The sequence below is a fragment of the Vigna unguiculata genome, chromosome 5 (assembly GCF_004118075.2).
Source record: "Vigna unguiculata cultivar IT97K-499-35 chromosome 5, ASM411807v1, whole genome shotgun sequence".
Classification (NCBI taxonomy): Eukaryota; Viridiplantae; Streptophyta; class Magnoliopsida; order Fabales; family Fabaceae; genus Vigna; species Vigna unguiculata.
This window is the reverse complement of record NC_040283.1, coordinates 23,102,641-23,127,219: the sequence shown is the minus strand read 5'-3', so window position 1 is coordinate 23,127,219 and position 24,579 is coordinate 23,102,641. Positions and strand designations below refer to the sequence as shown.

At 33.5% G+C, this 24,579-nt stretch overlaps 1 protein-coding gene across 1 annotated transcript; it reads left to right on the top strand.

The window, feature by feature from the left end:
• Positions 1-1,002: 1,002 nt before the first annotated feature.
• On the top strand, positions 1,003-4,530 carry LOC114184139 (myb-related protein 305-like). The gene is made up of 3 exons (XM_028071395.1): positions 1,003-1,230; positions 1,371-1,500; positions 3,927-4,530. The coding sequence occupies exons 1-3, from the start codon at positions 1,092-1,094 to the stop codon at positions 4,267-4,269; spliced, it is 612 nt and encodes a 203-aa protein (XP_027927196.1). The 5' UTR covers positions 1,003-1,091; the 3' UTR covers positions 4,270-4,530.
• The last annotated feature ends 20,049 nt before the right edge of the window (positions 4,531-24,579 follow it).

Here is a 24,579-nt window from a genome sequence, read left to right as displayed (position 1 = left end):
ATATATAAACAGCTCTAGTGAAGAATAGTTTAAAAACATAAGTTGAATCTAAGTTGAATCTTAATGTTAATTTAAAGTATAAGAACCAGGTTACTAAAACCAGAACAGGTTCAAAAGAATTAAAGAACGAAATAAAAAAATAATAATTTATTTGTTAATATCTGAGAAATATGCACGGTGTATAAATCTTTATTTGTTGGAGTAAATTTTATTAATTAATTTAAAGGAAGAAACTATACTACAATGTTTTTTAGAATGCAAAAAAATTCGGTATATGAAATTGTGGTGAATATATAATGGTCTTTATAAAATATCTTCTTCAAATTTGTAGAGTTGGCAACTTTACTTTTGTTCAATAGGTCAATTTGAACAATCCGAAATAAACTTTTTTACTTCAAATACTCATGGGTAAACTCATCGATACCGTATTGTACTTTTCAAATATGCAGTGTAGAGATGAAGTGTGGTGGGTCAGATTTTAGGGTTTATAACATAACCACAATTCCAATACTTATTTTCATAGTTTGCATGGTATTGGATTCCGTTTTAGGGCAAAGGTTTTGAAGAAATATATTTTAAAATGGGCTCGGGGGCCAACTTTTTGTTGGTATGGGATGATGTAATCATGGTGATAGATAACTTGGAAATTTTCCAGTTTATTATGTTCTTTTCTTTGTACTACAATCCCTAAACTGCACTAATCGTTTTCTAGCACAGGGCTAAAGATATTAATGAAATATCTCACTCCTCTCGTGTTTTGATAAAAAAAAAAATGCGTATAGACACCTGATATGATCTAGTGCATGTGCGTGACTTAAGAGTACGTAGTGACACTATTCTATTAAGCTTTAGTTTTGCCAAAGGAAACTAAAAACATAGTCATGCATGCATGTGTTAACATGATAAACACAGTTAGGTACGTAAAATCTAGTTAACCCTAATAGAAAATTTCATTAAAATTAACACATTATTTATTCTTGCCTCTATTTAAGCACTCCAACCCCCATTATTAAGTTATCGGTATTTCTCTTTCTCCCTCTTCCCCACCCCACCTTTCTCTCTATCACAAACAAAAAAAAAAAATAATAATAATGGATAAAAAACAGTGCAATACGTCTCAAGATCCTGAAGTGAGAAAAGGGCCATGGACAATGGAAGAAGATTTGATCTTGATCAACTATATTTCGAACCATGGGGAAGGTGTTTGGAACTCTTTGGCCAAAGCTGCTGGTAAGCATATTTTTTGTTCTTCAACTTTTATTATTCTTTGAGTATTATATTTTTATAATTTTTTTCTCGTATTTTTTTTTCATTCAAACTTAAACCTAAGGGTGGGAGAAAATTATTGATGATTATCCTTGATATAACAGGTCTTAAACGTACTGGAAAGAGTTGCCGACTTAGGTGGCTAAACTACCTCCGTCCTGATGTTAGAAGAGGGAATATTACACCCGAGGAACAACTTTTGATCATGGAGCTTCACGCAAAGTGGGGAAACAGGTAAATTTTTAACATATTTTGTTAATTAATATGATGAAAATTGTCAAAGGAAACCAAGATCTTTTTTTATTTCCCATAAATTATATTTTTCCCAGAAATTATATATTTTTGTAAACCCTTGTTTATTTTCTAACCATTAAAGAAGTTTTTTTGCTGTCTTTTAAGTTGTAGTATTTGGTTTGGAGGCAATCGAACTAGAAGGCCCATGAGTACCAATAGTCTTGGAAGACTATATTTGAGGGGGATCGAGGGAGTGTAGTCGGGGAGAAAACTCTAGCCAAGGGAAAGGTTTAAACACATGCGGGTTTGTAGAACTTTTTTCCACAAATATATATATATCTTTGATAAAATCTGTATTTAATTTTTTTTAGAGCCTTCAAAATCATTGTGTTCGATTGCCTCCAAATCCAAGAATTGGACTGTTTTTGTTTTCCTTTGAAGGGTACATATTATGCATCAATCCTTACTGTTGCATTAATCTTCGCCCTAGCTCCCCCTCTCTCCTATATATGTATGCATATCTCTGGCGGGAGAGAGGTCCTTTAGATCTAACAGTAATCACCACCAATTAATCAACACTAACGTTCTTCTTCTCCACTTGATCTTCAATTCTGTGCTTTTATTTTAATTTTTCATCAACTCTGTTAATTGGAGGAGGGTTTCAATTTGGGTCAAATTATCTCATAATCATGTAAAAAGTATGATTTATTTTTGTCTAATTATGCGTGTAAGAGTTGCAGGTGAATTAGCCGCGTGGAAGATTCTTTATGTTTATTTTCGATGATGAAAAATCTAAAGGATGATCGTTTTTTTAATGATAAATCTAAAGTAGATGATGAATAAAGTAGCCATTTTAATTAGGAGAAAAGCCATATATATTGTATTAAAAACGAATGAATAAAAAAAATAGATGACGTAAGGGTTTTGGACATAAGATAGTAAAATATGTGAAGGTTGGAAAAGGGGGATGAATTGCAGATGAGTAGTAAAGATAAAAGAGATTACCTCAAAGAAGAAATAGATGGTATTAGAAGTTGTTTGTAAATAGTGGTTAGTAGCATATATAATAAGTATATGTAAAGGTGTTTTAATTTTGCAAAGCGGCATCTAGTTTTACAAATGACTATTTCTATAAGGCTTAGAGCGAGGAGTAAATAAGTTGGACAAGAGGACCTTCCACTTTAGGTTGAACTCATGGAAGTGCGCATATCTTTATAGCTTTCTAGTTCGGATGAAAGAGAGTTTGAGTGAAAATAGACCCAAACCATACACTTTTGGCTCTTCTTAACAAGGGCAGGTGTCCTTGTAAATTTTAGAGCCTCCCCTTGAAGATAGACTTACATAGTGCATATATAAACCGAGGATATACTTACATAGTGCATATAAAAACTAGTTAGCACCATCCTTGCTTTCTCAGTATCGAAATTGCCTCTCAACCAAGAAAACAAATGATGAAGCAATAACAATAAAAGTGGAAAACAAAATATTTAACCTAACTAACTATGTTTTCAAATATTAGATATTTACTAGTGAATAGTATTATTAGTGAGGCGCGCATTGAGACGTGCCGTTTTTTGAAATAAGCAAGATGAGTTTATAGTGCAACAAGTTAATGACGCAAATTATTACAAGAAACGAAGGTGACGCGATTAAGAGTTGCTAGAAAATTTGTATGCGTGCGTATGTATATGCGTGTATGTATGAAGGGATATGGATGGAAAAGAGAATAGGAGACGTTTGGATTGAACCATACTCTCTCTAGTCTCTACCTGAGGCATGCTTTGAGAAACCTGATTTTCTGTTCTTAGAGAGCCCTTGCTACAAAGCAAGGGAATTATCTTCATACAGCAAAGGAAATTTAGCATCTTACGTACCTCAACACTGGTCGATTTATAAGTGTGAGTCCAAGATAACGTCACAATGATTCTCAGCCATGGAACATGGCTTCCATCAGACTCACAACCGTATTTAATATAGGTGTTGCCACTTTTTAGTTAATCAATAAAAGCTGTGGCAGTCATATATATAGGCAGTTTTTAATTGCATTTTCATTTAATGCTTTAACTTTAAAGCAAATTAAACAGATGTTTTAACTCACTCTCACTCATGCACACTCGTGTGCCCTCTTTTCCACAACGCATTTCTACAACCGAGTAGCATTCTAGGTTTTCCTTCTGCTTCTCCGCTTACTGTCATGAAGACAACCATACTTATGAAAGGCAACAAAGTTTTTAAGGAAAAAGCAAATTCTTATCCTCTTGTTTGGTGTGATTAAAGTACAAAGTATTTTCTTTGGCATGATATTAAAATGTTTTCGAGGTTCCAAAAATTTTAAAATTTTTACAGCGAAAAGCGTTAAAAAACCAGTAGGGTACTATTGAGTTACATGACACTGTCTTCTAGAAATAAATCATTCACCAATGCAGGTGGTCAAAAATTGCCAAGCATCTACCAGGAAGGACTGATAATGAGATAAAAAACTACTGGAGGACCAGGATTCAGAAGCACATCAAGCAAGCCGAGAACTTTCAGCAACAGAGTAATTCTAATTCTGAGATAAATGACCATCAAGCTAGCACTAGCCAAGTGTCCACCATGGCTGAGCCCATGGAGACCTACTCTTCACCCTGTTACCAAGGAATGTTAGAGCCATTTTCTACTCAGTTTCCCAATATTCCTGATCAATCCAGTTGTTGTACCAATGACAACAACAACAATTATTGGAGCATGGAGGATATCTGGTCAATGCAGTTACTCAACGGGGATTAAATAAATAATAAATATTATAAACATAAACTAAGTGCTTAATTAAGTTCCATAAAGCTGGAATATCTCCTGCTCAAAACATATATCATTAGGTTTGTTTATATATAAAGTAGTTGGATGTTTGCTTTTTCGTACAACTATATATGTCAGAATCTAATTAGTTATGTGCTGTAATATATACGAGATCTTATATTAAACTGTATCTGCATGCTTTTTATATCAAATGAGATGCTTTGTGCATTAGATATGCTTCACAACCTCAAACTTTCCGACGTCTAATATATTCCCAGTGGCCGGCTTCTCTCTCTAGTTTCCTTCATTGTCTGTTTGTCTGTAAAATTACTACTTTCAATTATTTTATAGAGGGTTTTCAGAAAAAAATAAAATAAAATATCATGTTCTTACAGGTATATATAGATCAAACATCTGTAATCAGGTGGTTATGAACATCATACATTCACCATGTTGGTAAACTGTTCTTTCTTCTCTTTCTTATTAAGCTCTAAAATTTTAACAAAAATGTTTTAGCCCTGTAGGTTATGTAGCAGCCCGAGCGTAAGATGTGTTTGGGATGGTAAGATAGTAGTGTCAAACTCACCTTCATATAAACGGAAAGACAGCCAGACAAGTATGGGCATGAACTTGCATTTACATTGGGAAAAAGAAAAAATCCTCATATATATATATATATATATATATATATATATATATATATATATATATATATATATATATATGCACATTACCTAACTAAAGCCACAACATGTTGACGCGTGGTCACAGAATAGCAACCATAGCTATGTTTGTTAACAATTGAAGTTCCTTTTTCTTATTACCCATTCTTGTGCATAGCCATGCAACGTTTTAAAGACCGACGGAAACCTAACTCTTGTCCATGATGCATTGGTATTTCACATGGGCCTCATAAATTCATCCCATCACCACATCCTTTGCGATTAAGAAAACACGAATACGCGTAAGTTCTCCCTTTTTAGGTCATTTTGGCAGCTAATGCATCTGTTGCGACGTTGATTAGTAGCTAACAGTGGTTGGTTCTGATTTATGATAGGCAGTGATAGTTTTTGATGATGGCATTGTTCAAACGCATAAGCTATGAGGTAATTGAAACTGAAAGAGTTTGTCATGTTGTGAGCACCAAGTTAGGCCAGTGAGGACAGTAGAGTAAGAGCATTCACGGCGTACCAAACTTCAACTTTAGTTTAGCTTCCAACACTTATTCGGACAAAGAGGGCTGAGAGGATGACTAAGAGACTAGTCCTGGGATTGTGCCATGTCCCATTAAGGAAACAAGGACAATTGCTTGTAGGCTTTAACTTTGTGCCTACGCGATGCGAAAAGGAACATACAGCATCTATCAGCCACTCGTTCAATTTAGTCACATGTTATATGTGCAAAATTCAATTTCAACTCCCAAAAGAAAACTCGCACGTGATGTGATAAGGATCATTCACGTGGTAGGTCGGCCACTTGAACAAAACGTGATAGAATTGAACAAAGGAGCCAGTCATAATTTTGAACAATGATACAAACACATTCTATCTCTCATCTCCATTTTCTTCTTATATTCTCTTTACTCCATCTTCTCAAAACTACAAAACCAGTTCACCAAATCGTAAATTAGTTTATCCACACTTGTAGCTGTTTATAACTCAAACTTTTCAAGACATTGGTTAAAGAACCAGTTTTAAACAGTTATCAGAGAAAACACTAAAACTCATGACCAAACGCATTGTTTTACATGCTAATACAACTTTCTTTTTCCTTTTAACAATGCCCTCAGCTTTCTTTTAGCGGTAACGAAACTATTATCAATACACTTTTTTCAAAACCTTTCGTCGGTCGAAATTTATGGAAAAATTACAACAGCAGAAGAAAAAAAAAATGAAGATGTTCCTAACTCTGCACATGATTCAAGAAATATTTACCCCATACATACATCCACTTGCATATGGGAAAATGAGATAGCTCATCATTAATAGATTTACCATAAATAATGAAAAAAAAAACTTCTTTTATCCAATAACAAGTACAAGTTTCTGTATAGATATTAATAAAATAAGTAATTTCAAGATAAATTCAGAACGTCTGTTAAATTAAAATAAAAGCTAAAATCCTCATCCCTGTGAAAGTAGAGTGAAAGAGACTATAAAATATATTTGTTTGTTTCTTATATAAAGGGTGTATCTTGTACTATTTTTATTATTATTATTTAGTAAAGTCTCGAATTTAAATTTTCTGAGTGAAAAAAAATAATAATAGAGAAAAGTCGAGTAAAAATGACCAGTTATACTTCAAGGAGGGGATTATTCTTTAATGAAGATGCTTATATCCCTCACTTTATTGTACTGGTCAGTTTTAACCTTCACTTTTTTTCTTGCATATCTTTAAATACTTTGTATATCCATCAATATTTTTCTCCTTCTATTTGATCAACCGTTAGATCTCTAATTCTCATTCTTTTCTCAGAGTTTTCGTACTATTTTTTCTTCTCATATTCCACCCATTTCAGACCCATGAACATGTCTGAAAAAAAGTTACCCTTTAATCAATACTTCTAGCTATTTTAGTGGAATCATCCTTCCCTTTCAGTTCTCTTCTTTATGATGTTTTTCTTTTTCTAACTTTGATAGTTGTTTCATGTCACTTTTTATATACCACATTTTGCATTTGTTGAAAATATTGCTTTCTTTTCACTTTCTTTATTAACCTTTATTTTCAAGAGTGTTAATAAAAGAGGATTTATAAGAAGAAGAGAAAAAGATATATGATACAAACGAAAGAGAAAAATGAAAAAAAAAACATTAGTGAATTAAAAATGTGCCAAAATTTTATTTCTGTACATTTTGAATTGTCATTCCATTTAATTTAATTTAATTGCAGTGTCCTATATCTTTCATATCTTGGAAGGAGTAACATGAAGCTTTATAGATGTATTAATACTAAGGAAAAGCCTAGTACTCAAAATACGAACTGCTACGTAAAATTCTATTTGCACGTACATCCTTAAATGAAGAATAAATTATTTTTTAGCATGAACTATTCCTTATTTGTAAGAAAGAGCTGAAAATATGTTTAAATAACCAACATGTACTTATATGTCATAAGATAAACTAAAATAAGCTGTAAATAAAAGTTTCCCAAAAAAGTATAATTAGTTTGAGTTGTGATCGAGTTAAGTAGCTGACCAGCGTTCTTACTTTTGATAAATAAAAAGAGCTAGGTAACTGACATAGTTACCCCCATTATTTGCCCGTGAATCAAATAAACAGTGAAAAATAAAGCAATCAAAACTGAGAACGGGGAGTGGGGATGGTATAAAACAACTCAGACCCTAGCTGGCTAGCCTATAAGTCATCACTGTACTATTCAATGTAAAGCAAGGTTTGGTAACCAAAGTCCTCACACCGTTGTAAGATATCTTAACCAAATATCAAATTATATATATATATATGGATGACATAAAATGTTTACATTATGTTAGTTATAAAGACCTGACATAATAAGTCCAACTTACTATGACATATATCAAAATATCTGATATAATAAGTCCAATTTAATATGATATGTATTCGTAGAATTGACATGATAAGTGTAACTTAATATGACATATATCATAGACATGTCATAGTAAGTGACTTATGATAACTCCTATTCCTAAATCTGATATAATAAGTTGAACTTACAATGACAAATATTCGTAGAACTTACATAATAAGTCGAACTTACTATGATAGGTTTATAAACACCTATCATATCAAGTTGGACTTACTACTAGAGATATTTATAAACCTAACATAATAAATAAGTATTCTTTTCCTTTAAATTTTTGTTTTCAGTTTTTCTCCATTCATAATCGTATCACCTGCATATAACAATATACAATTCCCAAGTGTTCTTACCATGATTTGGAATGTCCACCTTTTGATGGTGACAAGATCTAAGTGACTTGTTGACTCCTGAAAATTGCTTTTAAGGGTCAAAACACAAGGGAAAATCTGCTTGCAAAAGACTCTTCAACGCTCAAGTTAGTAAAAGAGTTTTGGATTTATATAAGTGTGTTAGTGAGTATGGGAAAATGTGTCTCATTCCCTCGAAGAATGACATGTCTTTATAGGGTTTCTAGGCCTTTAGGAAATTAGTTGTAAAATTTGGAATACCAATAATAATAAAAACTTACCGACGTCACAATATAATAAAGATAATATAAACCAATCAAATATATCATATATTTTGTTGATATATTATATTAAGGGATATATGGAATATAATCCAACTACCGGTATTTGACCATATATTCTGTTAATATACACTAACTAAGCCAACAAATATATGGGCCTTGTTAGCCTGTGCTCTTTAGCATATTTGTTGGACCATGTAGGCACACCAAAGAAAACAATATCATTATCTTACTTTATCCAATAAATTTTATTCAAAAGCGACTTACTCTATCAAATTTTATATAAAAAAATTAGTCTACAGCTTAAGAATCTTTACACACTCTTAAAATAGAACACATTGTATGTACATAAACTTAAGATTTCTGCAACTTATCATAAACACTTAAAGAGAAGGAAGGCCACTACATCCTGATGTCTTATATATCTAATACAATTCACTAATTACTGCCAAAATATTAGGAATGCCATAAATCTGTTGGTAAATTCTAACTTATTGACTATTTTTTTACGAATTTTACATTTTAATTTATTGATGGATACTTTTGTTGGTAGGAAATTCGACTGTAAAACATCATACAACAATATATTACCACATATAACTCACCTTGCATTATCCCAACATATGCATAATTCAACCAAGATAACCACCCATCACATGTTCCCACACCCAAAACATGTAATCATTAACATATTACCAAGTAATATCCAACGATATGACATTCTCTCATAACCCACCACACTACCTTTGTTGTGCAACAATGGCTCTTGGAAAAGGTGTTTCTCTTGCTTTCCATAGACTCATAAACAACAACACTACCTGCTGGAAAAAAACCTTAGGTAAGAGCACTCTTGCTAAGCTTATGCCAAAGAGTTATGGCAAAAAGAAAGCCTTTTACCCTAACTCGACAAAGCCTTTTGGGTAAAAGAACCATCCTAGATTTACAATTATCAGAGAATTCATACTGTCCCATCACATATTTATACACATACATACAACGTCTCATCACAAGATCAAACATACCTCAACTCATTATGCAATTACATCATATCATGTCACTTCATCATAAGATTAACCATACATCATTAGCATCCAAGCATTATTTTAATTTTAACATACAACCCACCCACAAATTCTGCACCAAATAATACAGAACCAGCAACACTTTTAAACCAGCAACAACACCATGTTAAAAAAACAAACCGCAACAACAAAACAACAAGTTTCATAAGTGACCAATGGATTTTTCCACAACCTATAGATTTGGCTTTGAAGATGCAATAGTCACACCAGAAACAAAAATTCACCCAAGCATTTAGACAACTCATGAATTCTTAATAAACACTTACAATTTTACTACACCCGAACCCAAATTAATAGTACACATTGGAACCATACTCACTCCACGAACTTTACCTAAGACCCCAAATTTAACCAAATCATGCTACTCCAACACAAGCCATAATTTCATCACCACAAGGAAATATCTCCAATTTCTATTACACCATGGATTTCTCATATGCTAAAGAGCAATCAAAAAGAAATTTTATTTCATACAACATTTCACCTCCTCTTTTCTAAATGACAAATTCATTCAATCAACTATTTTAAAATAAATTTCTAATAAACTTACCTCCAAAGACCCCGCACTTCACAAAATTCCATAGCCACATCCAAAAACCCATTATCAAATCATGCTTATTTCAACCATAATTAACACTCTAAAGGAAACAAAGTTCCATTTACAACCATTGCTCTAACCTTAAATAAATTCACATGGTAGCAAGATGAAGATCAAAATCCCTAATCTAACCATTGATTCAACAAACCAAAGATTAAAGTCACTAGTGCATAATGGGTTTTTTACAGCGCTCTATATGCCTCGGTTCACCTGCAAACGAGGTATATGAAGACATGGTGGCACTTTTGTAAATTTTCGAACTTTTATGCCTCGGTTGTATTTAGAACCGAGGCATAAACCCCCTAAATTTTTTATTTTTCCCACTGCATTGATATTTTTAAACTGGTGGCAGAATTTTATGCCTCGGGTCATATTTAACCGAGGCAGATAGATGTTTATGCCTCGGGTCTATTTTAACCGAGGCATATTTGATTGCTTTTCAAGTGGATTATGCCTCAAGTCACATATAACCGAGGTAGATAGATGTTTATGCCTCAGTTTAAAATCAACCGAGGCAATAAGCCTTCTTAGGGTTTAAACGAAATCGCGCCACTGTGCATCTTCTTCGCGTGGAGCAGCGACAACATTTTTTCTTCCATTTGCGAACGCCATTGTTGTAGAACACAAAGGTTCCATCTTCCATGTAGCTGCAGTTTCGTCTCTCCACCACCGGTCCGCCGTTGAACAGCCATGCTTCGTCGCGCAGGCCTCCTCCATTGTTGTCGTCGCAGAGGTTGCGAAGCCGCCTCCATTGTCGTCATTCAATCTTGCTTGTAGGTATGTGCTTCTCCTTTTTCAAATCGTAAAAATATCCAATGGGTTTCAAACATTGATGTGTGTGTCAAAGTCGTGATTTGGCTCACGATGGTTAGCTGTTGGATGTTTCACATTTTTCGTTCAGATATGGTGGTGAAAAAAGGTTGTTCTACGTCGCCGACGAGATGAATGAAGACGTCGTGAAGTTGTTCCGGCGTGATGCGGTGGTCGAAGATGGCAGTGACGACACACTAGCGGCATTTAGGGTTTGAATGGTGGCTAGGGTTTTTGATTTGGGAGAAGGTTGAAGATGATGATGTGGCACATTATGGTTGGTGTATGTGTGTTTACAAGGATCATGGCTACGTGTGATGCTGTTATTGGGTCAGAAAATACTTTTTTTTTAAATTTACGATGCACATTAGGCCTCGGTTCCCTCTAGAACCGAGGTAGTAACCCTCGCATATGCCTCGGTTCATAACCGAGGCATAAACATATCTTTTTTACCTCGCCAGCATATGCCTCGGGTGTAAAACCGAAGCCAAAAAGCCAAAATAACCGCGGTAGAATCTCTTCCCTACACTAGTGAGTGTTGGTAAAAGCAATACAAATCTAAATGCTGAAGCAAGATTTTGATGATGATAAAAGAAGCCTGAAAGCCATTTGGAAGACAATATGAAGACCATATGTTGTTATGTTTAAAGCTATCTTGTAAAATGTAATTATATTAGTTAGAATCAGTATTGTACAAGAAAATTCTGGTATTTCTCGAAAAATCAAAATGATAATCGATTATCACTTAGAATAATCGATTATCCTGAGCTGAACCAATTTTTTCAAGAAAGCACTGGAATAATCAATTATCACCTTTGATAATCGATTATCTGCTCAAAAATTTGTTTTTCATGAATAATCGATTATCACTAGTGATAATCGATTATCCTGGTCAGTTGGGAGCGACTGTTCAGCTTTTTGACCTAATTTCTGGAACCCCTATTTAAGGAACCTCAGAGTTACTTCTCACTTACCTTTTTGAGAAGCTAGAGTACTAGTGCTGTGACTGCAAAATAGTTCTCTGAGTGTTCTCAATAGAAGCTTTGAAAAACCTAGTGTGGGTAGAGCGATAACTTTTCCTGAGAGGTGTTCTAAGAGATTGAGTGCTGCTGCTGTTGCTAGGAAAGCTAAGGTCAAGGTTCTCTGTATGATTCAGAGAAAGGTGTTCATCTCTTGTGTGATTTAAAAGAGGTGTTTTCTTTCCTTACACTCTTAATATCTGATTGTAAATCTGTTACTTGTTAGTGATTTAGTTAATCTCGTTTTTGAGAGATTAACAACTGGATGTAGGGTCTTTTGATCCGAACCAGTATAAATACTTGTGTTCGATCTTCTTCTCTATCTCTTTACTTCATCTATTATTGTGTTTAACGAAATTAATTATTGATTTAATTGATAAATTTTGGAAAAATTTCAAAGTATTAATTTTATTACTTAAAAACCAATTCACCCCCTCTTGGTTTTGTCCGCACGCTCAAACATTCCGCTGCGCGATACCAACATAAAGTAAATAAATTAAACATCTTAACCCCACCATTAAACAACAAATCTTCCATCCATAAGAAGAACATGAAAAATTTGTCTCCCTTATAATTCCATATTTCAACTACTTATATTTCTTGACACATAAACACAAAACAATGAGAACAAGGCTTAACACCCCTTACAACAAAAGTGTAACCCAAAGATGCATTTCACAATTACTTCATTTCATAAATCAATTTACAATCATTTCTTTACACACAATTACATAATATAAAGAAAATGGTTTAGCACCCCTTACCTTAAGAATCCCAAAATGTACTTCACAATACCAAAACAAATTCATCTCCTAAAATTCTCTAATAAAATTACTTTTCAGCATCTCATAATCAAACTTCAACATGTATCCACATGAAACCTTATGTTCTAATCCAACCTTTTTCTCTCCCTTTTGTCTAGATAAAATGAATCTGCGTCAACTTTTTACCTTCTTAAGCGCACCATAAAACTACCAAAAGGAAAACCAATATTTCTATTCGTTTTACACTAGCCAAGGTTCGACCTCACCACCTCAAAGTTTCAACCCAACACTCCAAACCATATCATCTACAACATCTTTTTTATGAACCACACGCACAACAACATATAATAACATCCACACCTTTAATGCATTCAAGAAAAGAAAATTATAAGCATAGCTTATATGATTTTTAAAAGTAAAATTTAAATAAAATTACAATAAAAATATAAATTAAAAAAATAAAATAAATTTAAATAAATTTAAATTTAAATTTAATCTAATAAAATATAAATTTAATTTAATTAATAAATATAAATACAATTTTAATTTTAATTAAATTTAACTTAATAAAATATAAATTAAATTTTAATTTTTTGAGAATAATAGATACTTGTAGGTACGAATAGTATGATACCTACACTCGACCTGTTCATAAACGAGTATTAAAATACCTACTACTTACTTCCTGCTACCCGTGAATTAACTATCCGTTATGGATTTTATCCGTAGATACTCGTGCACATTGGTATTTTTTCCATCCTTGCTCACTAGTAATGAATGTCGATGATGAAAAAGGTTTGCTATGATGCGAGTCGATGACGCGGAGGGTCATCGGTGATGTGTGTCGAGGAGGAGATGGCCAGGGGGTGACACAAAGGTTCGCTAATGACGGGCACCATGTTGGTATGATATGGCTCTAAAAGGAGGGATGAATAGAACCTGAAAACAAATTAAAAAATCTATGCACATAAGTATACAACTATAAACAAATTAATTGATTAAATGTAAAAGTGTAGGGATAGAGAAGATGCACATAAGAGATTTATACTTTTTCACCTCCACTTGAGCAACCCACTTAAGAACTCCACTAATCAATAACTTTGATCAATAATGAATATCACCCTTTCTGGGTTACAAGAGTTTCAACCTCTCCAAGTACACAAGTATAAACCTCTCTAGATTATGAATCTCTTTAGGTATAACGAGTTTAACCCTTTCTAAAAAACATGAGTAAAAACGTCTTCAACTTATACAGAGTTTCTTCTTCAATTATCCTTTTTCAATCCACTTTAGTTTAGTTTTCATTTCCTAGGTTTTAGGAGAGAAGTTGTATGCCTTTGACTTCTTCTCATCACCTTATAGAATATGCTCATGAACAATAAGAATTCCAACAAGTTCTTCGAAAGACATTTTCTCAAGGTGTTTAGAAGCCTTTAGAGTTGTATCTTGTACTCTCCGCTTTGGTGGCAGGGTGCGTAAGATTTTAGCATTGCCATCATAATTACAATATAGAGTTCTAAGGTATCTCTTACTATTAAGTATACTTTGGCAAGGTGGTCAAGTTTTTCATGCTAAAAATCAATTCTTTAAGGCCTAGTTGCAGTGATTCTTTGTATTTTAGGTCTAGTGTTGATTAGATAGCCAAGCTTTGAGTTACATTTTCTTTTAATTACTAGCTTTTAGCCTATTTTAGTGAAAATATAGAGTATATGAGAATGTCCTAGATTTTCTTAGCTTCAGTAGCCCTAGATTAATCTTAGTTATGTTTTAACCTTAACTAGAGTAGTTTAAGTAACTGGTTACTAATAGAATAGGGTAGTTTCAATTCATGTAAATAGATTTTGAATAATTGCTTTTATATTCTATTTTAAAAATTAGAATAATATTTTTAATTGTCATTTCTAGTTAGCCTTTAATTGCTTTCCATCATTAGTTACAAGTAGACTTCATTTTTTATTTTTTAGTTTTAGGTAGCATTTACCTTAATATATTTAGAAGTACATTGTCTTAGTTCATTAGTCAATAAGTACAACAACAAATAATTATCTTTCAAAAAAACATTCAGTTGTTGATGGTTTTGCAGGTACATTTAAGTGAGGCAAGGTCACTTGAAATTGAAGGTGAAGGTTGCACTAAATAGGATGTTAACCGAGACCATTATACACCTAATTTGGATTGCACCAGCAAGCTAGACTTGATGTATTATGACTGAAGAAAAGTTGAAGAGTTGTGGCAACCCATCACAGCCAATCAATAAGGATAGAAGCACCTGCTGAACCTGCAACTTGCTGAACCTGGACATGATATTGAACCAAGAGGAAGCATCAACATTAGGATTAACTTGTCAGAAGGGGTGAAAGCAACCTGTAATAACTAGTAGATTAGGTCAGAAGATAGATGGAAATAAATATTGTACTAGAATTAAGGGAGCTGAGGAAGAAAAAACTTGTGTAGACAGAAAGAAATCTTAGAGAGGATTGAAGTATGGAGAGCTAGAGGCACGTTCTGTAGAGGTCGTCATTGTGTGGCTGGTTCAATGGATCCTACAAGGATTTCTGGGCTACATAGCCAGATAAAAATAATTGACTTTAGATATTCTTGATTTTTACTCTTGTTGGATGAATCTTTGAACTCCAAAGTGAGACATAGGTTGTGTATTAAGATCATCTTTGGTGATTTCTGTAATTCACATTGTTGTTCACTTGTTTCCAATAATTTATCATTTAGTCACTTCCAATTTTTGTCCAAATATGTTTCAACTATGTAAGTTTTCTTTTACAAATCGTATTTTCCTCATGTTCAATATGAATTTGATTAAGTTTTTATAAAATGTTGAGTTATGGTAAATGCATAGCCAATACCTTGACTTAGTGAGCACATAGTTGCCACAATTACACTACAGATGCGCAAAGTAGCTATTGGAGAATCAAAAGCATAATTTGGTTCATGTGAACAAAAACTTATTTGATGTTCATTTTAGGATTTGCTATTGTTTCATTCGTGATTCCTTTTTCCATGCGTTTTCTTTGTTGAATTGTGTTTTTCTATGCTCACTAATCTTCCATGAATCTGGTCAATGCTATGGTGAGTTGTAGTTTGACAGTTTTGTTATGGTTTACAATTGGGATTTTAGATTTGACTAGTGTTAGATTCAATTGTGTGTTCCGTTATATGCTCGTGTGCATATATAATTATTACAATTCATATCCTACTACTAATTAGCCATTAACGCATCGAATTTTACATTTTTGAATCATGCATCCATCTTCATGTGTTCATAGTTTGATGTTTTTGAGTTTTAAGTTCATATTAGGGACATTTTTTTTTACAGATTTGAACATTGATTCTCATTACATTTAGTTATATAATCTGTTCTGTAGCTTTGCATTCCATAATTCCATCCCCATCCTCATAAACATTTTATCAAACACCTTCATTGCACTAGGATTTCTTATAGGATTTTCATCAAACAATTTATGTGCATTCTAATTTTCATCCTTTTAGAAACCTTTAGAGATTATATATTATCTCTCATTTAGTAGTTCATGCATTTTCCATTCTCAATTCTCTATCCCTTCCATTATTTCATCATTTTCTTTTACCACTCAAATTATCCCACACACACACACCATAATTATTGACTTGCTTGTTGTATCCCTAAATTGATGTTACGAAATGGCAAGTGTAACAAATTGTATAAGTAATATAGTGACAAGTCCAGATATGGTTTCTTTCAAAGACTAATGAGTTTAAAATAATTGGTTGGTTACTGATCAAGGGTAAGAGAATATTAAAATATTTTGGTGTATAAAAAAGACTAAATTCAGAATAAAATAAAGAATTAATCAGAAATTTGCACAATAGACACAATGAACTTTATTTAAAAAAGTATAAGAGAAAAGATTCACCGAGATTGGGTTTCATGATTCCATTCAAAGTGAATAAAAATGAACAATATATTTCTATTTTTGTCTCCTACACTCACATCTTTTGTAACAAGCTCGATTTTGTCATAGATGTTAGATATGAAATGGAGATTTAAGCTAAGAAGGGGGGTTGAATTGGCTATTTAAAACTTTTTTGAAAGCTTATACCCTTTGGATTGAATCAAATAGACCACAAAATTCAAATGCAAAACTGCAGAACAATACATTTTCAATTGGTCAACAAATAAAATAGCAAATTAATTTGTTCTTGAGCCTATGAATCAATTGATTAAAATTTCAAATCAGTTGGCTAAAATCCTGGAAAATTATGCAGAATGTAGAATTCATAGGTTTAACTCAAAAAAAAAACTTTTACACACAATACTTGTTCCAAAAAAATATTCCTAATAGGTATGCATGATCAGATTAGATAGAAACACATTCAAATTCAACAAATAATGATTTACTTGGTTTTCTTGAGTTTTTAAAGTAAATTAAAGTTAGTGAGATGAAGGGAAGAGAATGGAACAATTATTTTTATACTGGTTCACTCAATCACAAAGCTACATCCAGTTTATCAGGACAACCTGAGCCTAGTTTCCACTATATTAAAAAGTTTTACAAATCATTCACTAAGATTACACTTTTGAACAAAGAAACACACCAAGATTACACTACAACCCTACAAGAATCACACTCACAAACCTCGAATCACATCAGGTAAACAAGCAGAGGCACAAGAACTACAAAACCTAATGGTGGCTCTCTCTAGCCAGCCATACACAAGTTCTTCAAGCTGACCTCAAAGATCAATCAAGATCTTCAATCTTCACCTTGTAGCTATGTAATTCAGAGAGGGAGAGTTTTCTAGTGATGAATGACAAGTTTTCGCACTCATAAACTCATAATCGTACCTTTGCTCTCGAAAAGAAAACTTATGTAGTCTGGTCTTAAGTGAAATCAATCGGTTGAATTTTTTGTACAATTTTTTGATTTCACTTGACTTAAGTGAAATCAGTCGATTGAAAAACAATTCAATTGATTGAATGCATTCATACTAGAAACTATATACAACAAACACTTTAACCTATTAAAACACATTTTAACAGATTAAAAAGGACACACTAAGACTAACAAGACTACTAACATGATGTAACATGTAATCATTACATTTAACACATCATTTACAAATTTAATACAATAGAAACATAATCTTCAAGTGGATTTTCATCAAACTTCATTAATCACATGTGATCTTCATGCACTTGGCTTTATTAAATCTTTGCTTCAAGCTTACTTGTGCCAACAATCTCCCCCTGATTTGGTGAAACCAACGCCCTCAAATTGAATTGATGAGCTAAGATCCATAGAGAGACATGAAAAATATTTTACATACAATATACCAATATACAAACACATATCCAAGCGAAAACACACAAGCATACATACATATCACATATGCATATGCTCCCCCTATCACTAATAATGTGACTTAGTTTCAGATTTCAAGATCAATTAGCTATATTATTAGGTTCCAGTAGGTTTAAATTTCAAGCTTTCCAATTTTACTCATTTTTAACTCAACTCTACATAATTTTCAACTTTACTCATTTTTCTCCCCCTTTGGATTCATCAAATTAAAGTAATGCACATATCATTTTGGAAAGAGTAAAATTTTCATTAAAGTAGTAACATAGGAGACAATCAAGGCAACTGATAGTGGATACAAACATTGTAGAAACAAAACATAAATTAAAAGTACAATATAAAGTTGAGACTGATATAATCAATCGATTGAAATAAAAAAACAATAGATTAAAATACTGGAACAAATAGACAAACACACAAATGCAACAACAACATGAAATGCATGACCAGTTAGCCATCCCCTTCACTCATCCCTGGGATTGTCTCTATTATAGACATTAGAGAGGAGGTCATGAACATTATGGAGTTGGTCATCCAAGTCTTGGAACCTTGTTGTGCAATATGCATGGTGTGCATTTTGTGACAGTTCAAATCTTGAAATTGGTTGAGAACCATCCTTTCAAACTAGGAATATGCAGGTCCAGTGTTCTCATGAGGATGATAGATCTCAATGGCCATGGGTTGTGGATCATCTTCTCCTTTTTTTACTCTACTTGTGCCCGCTTCATGATCATTGGCTCCAACTTCAATGTTTGCAGCTTGCTCTCCTTCAACCAACCATGTGTTGCCTATCTTGGAGAATCCCATCTTATGCACATTGAGTGTAGAGTCATGGTTCAACAACCTAGTAGACTCCTCAAGCTCTCATTCCACATCAACACCAAAATGCTCAATGAACTAGAAGATGAGAACCACATATGGCAACTTGAAATCAGTTAGCCTTTTGGCCTTTAACATATGGTAACGGATGGTGTATGTCCAATCAACTACCACACCATTTTGGATGCAATACATCACCACCAAGTCATCTTCATTTAAGGTTGAAAGATTGCTCCCCTAATAATCTTGGTCACCACCATGGCTAGCAACCTTTCCTCCACACGAAGTTTTCCCACATGGAAATTGCGAGTTTGCTCACCTTGATTGCGCACACATTCGTTGAAATATTGGATCTTGTTGAATTCATACACTATAGTTGTTTCACCCTTGTGAACTTGCACAAACCTTTGCCTTAGGCCAACCACATCCTTCCATGTCTGTCTCGTGATTTCCATATCAACACCCTTGACACTTGATTTTAGGATGTCATTGGTGAACATATGGTTGGCATAGAAGACCTTCACCAAGTCCCGATAGATTTTGCCTAAAATTTCAACAAAAGTCTTTAATTTTTTAGACTTGAGGTGTTGCTCTAAAGTTCCAAAGTTCTCTACCTTCAACCATGACATACGCAACACTTTAGGAATGATCATTTGCTTCCTAGTGATTTCAATCAAGAAGGTTTGGATCATATCTTCACGCCCTTCAAACCATGCTTCAAGCCTTCAATGATTCAAGGAAATGTGAGATGACGAGGTAGGTGGGTTGGAGTTTTCTTGATCTGAAAGGGTTGTTCTCTATCTGTGAGGCATGGTGAATCTAGGTATGGCTCTTACTAGCAAATATGCATGCAATGCATGTATTTAAAGAATCAACGTGTTGATTAATAAAATTAGTTAATTAATTTGCACAAATATTATGGATTCAATAAAATATATAGTGAATCACAACCAATTAAATGTATTGGAATTGGTATCAAAGCATTCAGTAATGTGTTTCCCAAACATTATATGTGTTATCCACTCAAAACAGTTCACAACAAATGCATGCTCATTGGAAATCATGCAATTAAAGTTCTTTATAATCAATGCAATATGAAAAGTTGGTTTTTAGCTAATGCACTACCTGTTATTTGTTATTATTATAGTCTAAACAAAGTCACATGATTGATAATTTGATTGGGTCAATCAATTAAAATCAATTCGAGCAAATCCATATCACCATAAGTGAAATCAACACATAAAAATACAGAGTCAATCCATTAAAAATGCACCAGGTCACAAATTATACAGATTTTGACAGTTTAAGTGAAATCTATGTGTTGGTTTTACAAATTCAACAGACTGAAATACTGACAGTTTATAAATTATGTAGAATTAAACACTTTAAATGAAGCAAGAACATGATCCAATAAAATTAACAAGCTAAACAAATATCAATATACATTCTTTGATGAATCCACTCCAAGCCCATTACATGGCCCACATTCACCTAAAGTCCAAGCCCACAAAAAGGCCCAATAGCTAGAAGCATGATGATAAATGTTCAAGAAGGCTTACATCAAGATGGCAATAATTCTCAATGCCTTCAAATGTTTTTCTCATTGGCTAAAGATGATATCAAAATATGATGGATTTCATGTAAAAGCATTAGTATAGTCTTTAATTTTGGGCCACATGTTAGGCCATGCTTTATAAAATAATTGGCCAATGTACATTGTTGATTAGTTTTCAAATTGGGCTAATTCAAGCCCAATTGCAAAGCTTGGCCGAGAGTGTTCTCAAGGCACATGTGCGCATGGTGCCAAGCATGAGACATGTGAAAGGACACTTGGCATGATCCTTACATCCCTTGCATCACACAGATCTAAGAGACTTCTTGTAGCCTTGGCCAAGCTTGCATTTCATTTCAATATTCATTTGCATTACATCTTGGCCGACCTCTCTACTATAAATGAGGGCCTCCACCACTTGTATTTGGTTACTCTTTGCTTGGTAATTGAATGATGTTAAGATCACTCCACATAATTGCCTTAAGAGTCAAAGTTAGACTAAGCTTCTCTTTTAGCTCCTCTAGCCTCCTTCCCTAAGAATAGGTCTCCTTCCTAAAGCTTCACTTCCATACCCCATAGCATTACTCAAGGGCCTCCAACCTTGCTCCACTCATTTTCGCTGCCTCGTGGAGCTTCTCCTCTCCATATTTGAGCTTGGAGCTTCATCAAGTGGTATCTAGAGCCACTCAAACTCAAGCCTTGTTCATCCAATTGTCTTGGGTTTAAGTAAGGTTCTCCATCCTTTCTAGTGTTTTCTTTGATTTTCCATGTTGTTTCTTCACTTCTTCCATGTCTTGTTCAAGTTATCCTTCTTTTCAATCGATCATCTTTGAGACTACATGATGAGTCATTATTTTCCCCTATTCCATTACCTTTTTGTGTTTATCTTTATGGATGTTTGATACTTAATTTTCTATTTTTAGTGCATTTTCATCAATTGGACTTCATTGGACCATTATTTCGAATTTTGATTAATTTGGCATTAATTAGTCTAATTTTCATTTCTAATTATTTTTAGGTATTTTGTGAAGCAATTTTGGAGCTTGGATGCTAATCATAAGGTTAAGAGAGAGTTGTCACGTAATTTCCAAATCATTGCCACGTCTATGCCATGTCAATAGGCTGTCCACGTCATTGGACCAACATTTTAGGCTTAAAGTGGCATTTTTGTAATTTTACAGTCTTGAGTGGCATTTTTGTAAATATGAGTGACAAAATATATCGGAACATGTTTTATAGGGTTTTAGGAGGGTTTTGGAGACTCCTCTCTTTCCCATTTTGTTTTTACGTTTTTAGGAGAGCACCCACTTAGGGTTTTTTTAATTTTGGTGATTTGAGACAATTGGAACACCACCCAACTTAGGTTTTTCATCCCACTCAATCTAAATCATGTTTGTTCACTCTTTCCTTACTCTTATAATGCAATTTCATTTCTATTTGAGTTAATTTTCGAATTCCATGTGTAGCTAAGCAATTGAAATGAAACCAAAAGGTTGTTGTTCATTTTGAAATTTTGTTATGGTTTGCCCTTCTTCAGGTCACATTTTCATGGTAAAACACAAAATTGATGGATGGTTAATCTTAAATTCGTATTTCTGCACCTAAAGCAACTTATAATCACGAAATTGATGAGTTGTTCATAGTATTCTTAATCTATGGGTGTTAATTGCTTGAAGTATGCTTTGCTTAATGGTAGATTTAACTCATGTTAATTATCGCTTAGTTGATTAATTTCGGGTTTCATGGGACGAAATTGGATAGAACAATTAATTGTGTAATCTATGATTTGTGAAATTTCAGTTGATTTTGTTTAATTAAATTTTGCAATTATGTTTTGTTAATTTTGTGTTTGAATCTAAATCTACCAAACCAAATCCTCCCCCTATGTTGAATATGGAACCTTTGATTGAAAATAATGGTCACTAGGAGACGACTTTGGGTTAACTCTTGAGTACTACATTTATATGTTTTATTTGGTTATGTACAACCTCGATCACTACATGAACCTCTTTGATTTATATTGTAGATCTCCGTGGATAATTGGTTCACATGTGTTTCAAGTTCCATTTTATTTTCCAGCACTTCCTTCATTGATTCCTTGTGTTCTTCATTTTCATCCGGTGATTCTCTTTAATTTTTAGTTTCTCATATTTTGTTTTGTCTTAACTCATGTTCAATGCTTCATTTGTGCTTTGTTTCATGTTTTCTACCGTTTAATTTGCTATTTTCTTCCACTTGATATATAGCAAAGATCATCAAAGTAATGCTTGTGGATGTGTAAGGCACAGTCTCACTATTTTCATTCCATTTCACCGATTGGAATTGTGTTTTTGAGAGTTCTAGATGTTCTTATATGTTTCATGCTTGATTCTAGACCATAATCATGTTCATTCTACTTGGATTCCATAGAACATCTTACATTTTTCAGTGAGCAAAATTTGCTCCAATTTCTATTTTCTAGATTTCACTACACGCACATCTACTTTTTGTGATTTATCCCGAATAATTTGTTGGTCTAAATTTTAATTTGATTTTTTCCTCTTTTACACAGGAAATAGACGAAAAAGAGCAAAAGATAATCACTCAAAATGTTGAATACAAAAAATATGATAAATCTCTGAAGTTGAGGCACAATTTCCGTTTTCTTGGTCAGCCAGTTTCAGAATTTCACTTTCAGTGTTGTTTTGTGTTTGTTTTGTAGTGTTTTTCGTGATCTTTGTTGCTATGATTAAAGGCTTAATTGTGTATTCTATATTGCTATAAGTTTTATTTTCTTAGAAGTGGATTTAATTCCTTCATGTTGGCATAAACTTGCAATGAGTACCATGGCCTTTGCTTGGGCACATTTCCTTCTATTTCTCTTCCATTCTAGTACCTTTCTTAGGTTCATTTTGTTTGTGCTACCTTTCTTTTCAGCCTTTAATTGTTTGCTTGTCATTTTTGGCATTCTTTCAAGTCTTGTTTAATATCAATTCCATTTTGGTTTAGCATTCTTAATTAGCTTTTCTTGCTTTGCTTCTTTCCTTCATTCAAGATTGTGGCGATTAGGTTTTGCGAATTATTTCTATAATAGTGGTAGCATCTCAGAAGGTGGAGTTTAAAGTATACTTTTAGTTTACTTGATTTCTTAAGTGCTTCCTTCTTTTGCTTCCACCTTAAGTGAGCCTTGAGCCATATTTTATTGTGAGTGTGAGTGCTAACTATTTCTCTTAGCAAAGTTGTGTTTTCTTTGATTTGTTTTTGCAGAAATTGTATGGTTGTTTTATACTAATTTGGACACCAAATGCGTTATGCGTAGTACCACAAAGATTCCCCAATTTGTGATCTAATTGTGACCCTCAAGAGAGGGCCTTAAGTCCAACACCCAAGTTCTCGGGTTTCATCATTTTGGAGCTGCACTAGCAATCTCTCAAGTTCTATATTGCTGGAATTTTTTGCAGTCACTTTGGCAACATATTTTGAAGTCCAATTGCATGTTGTTTTAGCTTTAATTCATTCTTCATTCTACCTCTTTTTGGACACTTTCTTTGGTACCTTTTTGAGCCACCTTTGTTTGTAAAAATTGCTTATCTTTGGCATCAAATTTTTCAGCAAAATTGCTCTCAGTTTGCTTCAAATTGAGTACCAAATTAGTGCACCAAATTTGCTTTTAAGCTTCCCATTGTAATTGTGGCCTACTTAGGTGTCTTGGGGAGCCAAAGGTGTTCAATCCCATCTCCTAAATAGAACCTTGAAATCAATAATAATGCATCGTTTTTAGTGGTAAGTGTGTTGAAAGTCCTAAGTGCTTTCTCACCTAACCAATAGGTCGCATGGCTAGTTTATTGCTTTCTCTTCTATTGCACGTTAGTGGCTTGATTCAAGAGACCAAAGTCATTAAAATCTTGCCATTTAAGGGTCCGTTTAGTGTTCATTGTTTTTGTGTTTTTGTTTGCTTGCTTGTGTGCTTTGTCTCAAGTGATTCTATCTACTTATTACTTGAACATTTGTGTGAACTTTGAGTATTTTTGAAGTGTAACATTAGCAAGGATTAGCCTTGGTACTTAAGAAGTCCGTGAGACTCACCTTGATTACTTGGAGGTACAATTGTGCAAGTTCTTTTCCTTCACACTTTTGT

What these genes read in the sequence shown, in the direction of transcription:
- LOC114184139 (XM_028071395.1), top strand. Translation starts at nt 1,092, where the DNA reads ATGGATAAAAAACAGTGCAATACGTCTCAAGATCCTGAAGTGAGAAAA. An exon ending in CTCTTTGGCCAAAGCTGCTG is followed by an intron (nt 1,231 to 1,370) that starts GTAAGCATATTT and finishes TTGATATAACAG; the next exon opens with GTCTTAAACGTACTGGAAAG. An exon ending in CACGCAAAGTGGGGAAACAG is followed by an intron (nt 1,501 to 3,926) that starts GTAAATTTTTAA and finishes TCACCAATGCAG; the next exon opens with GTGGTCAAAAATTGCCAAGC.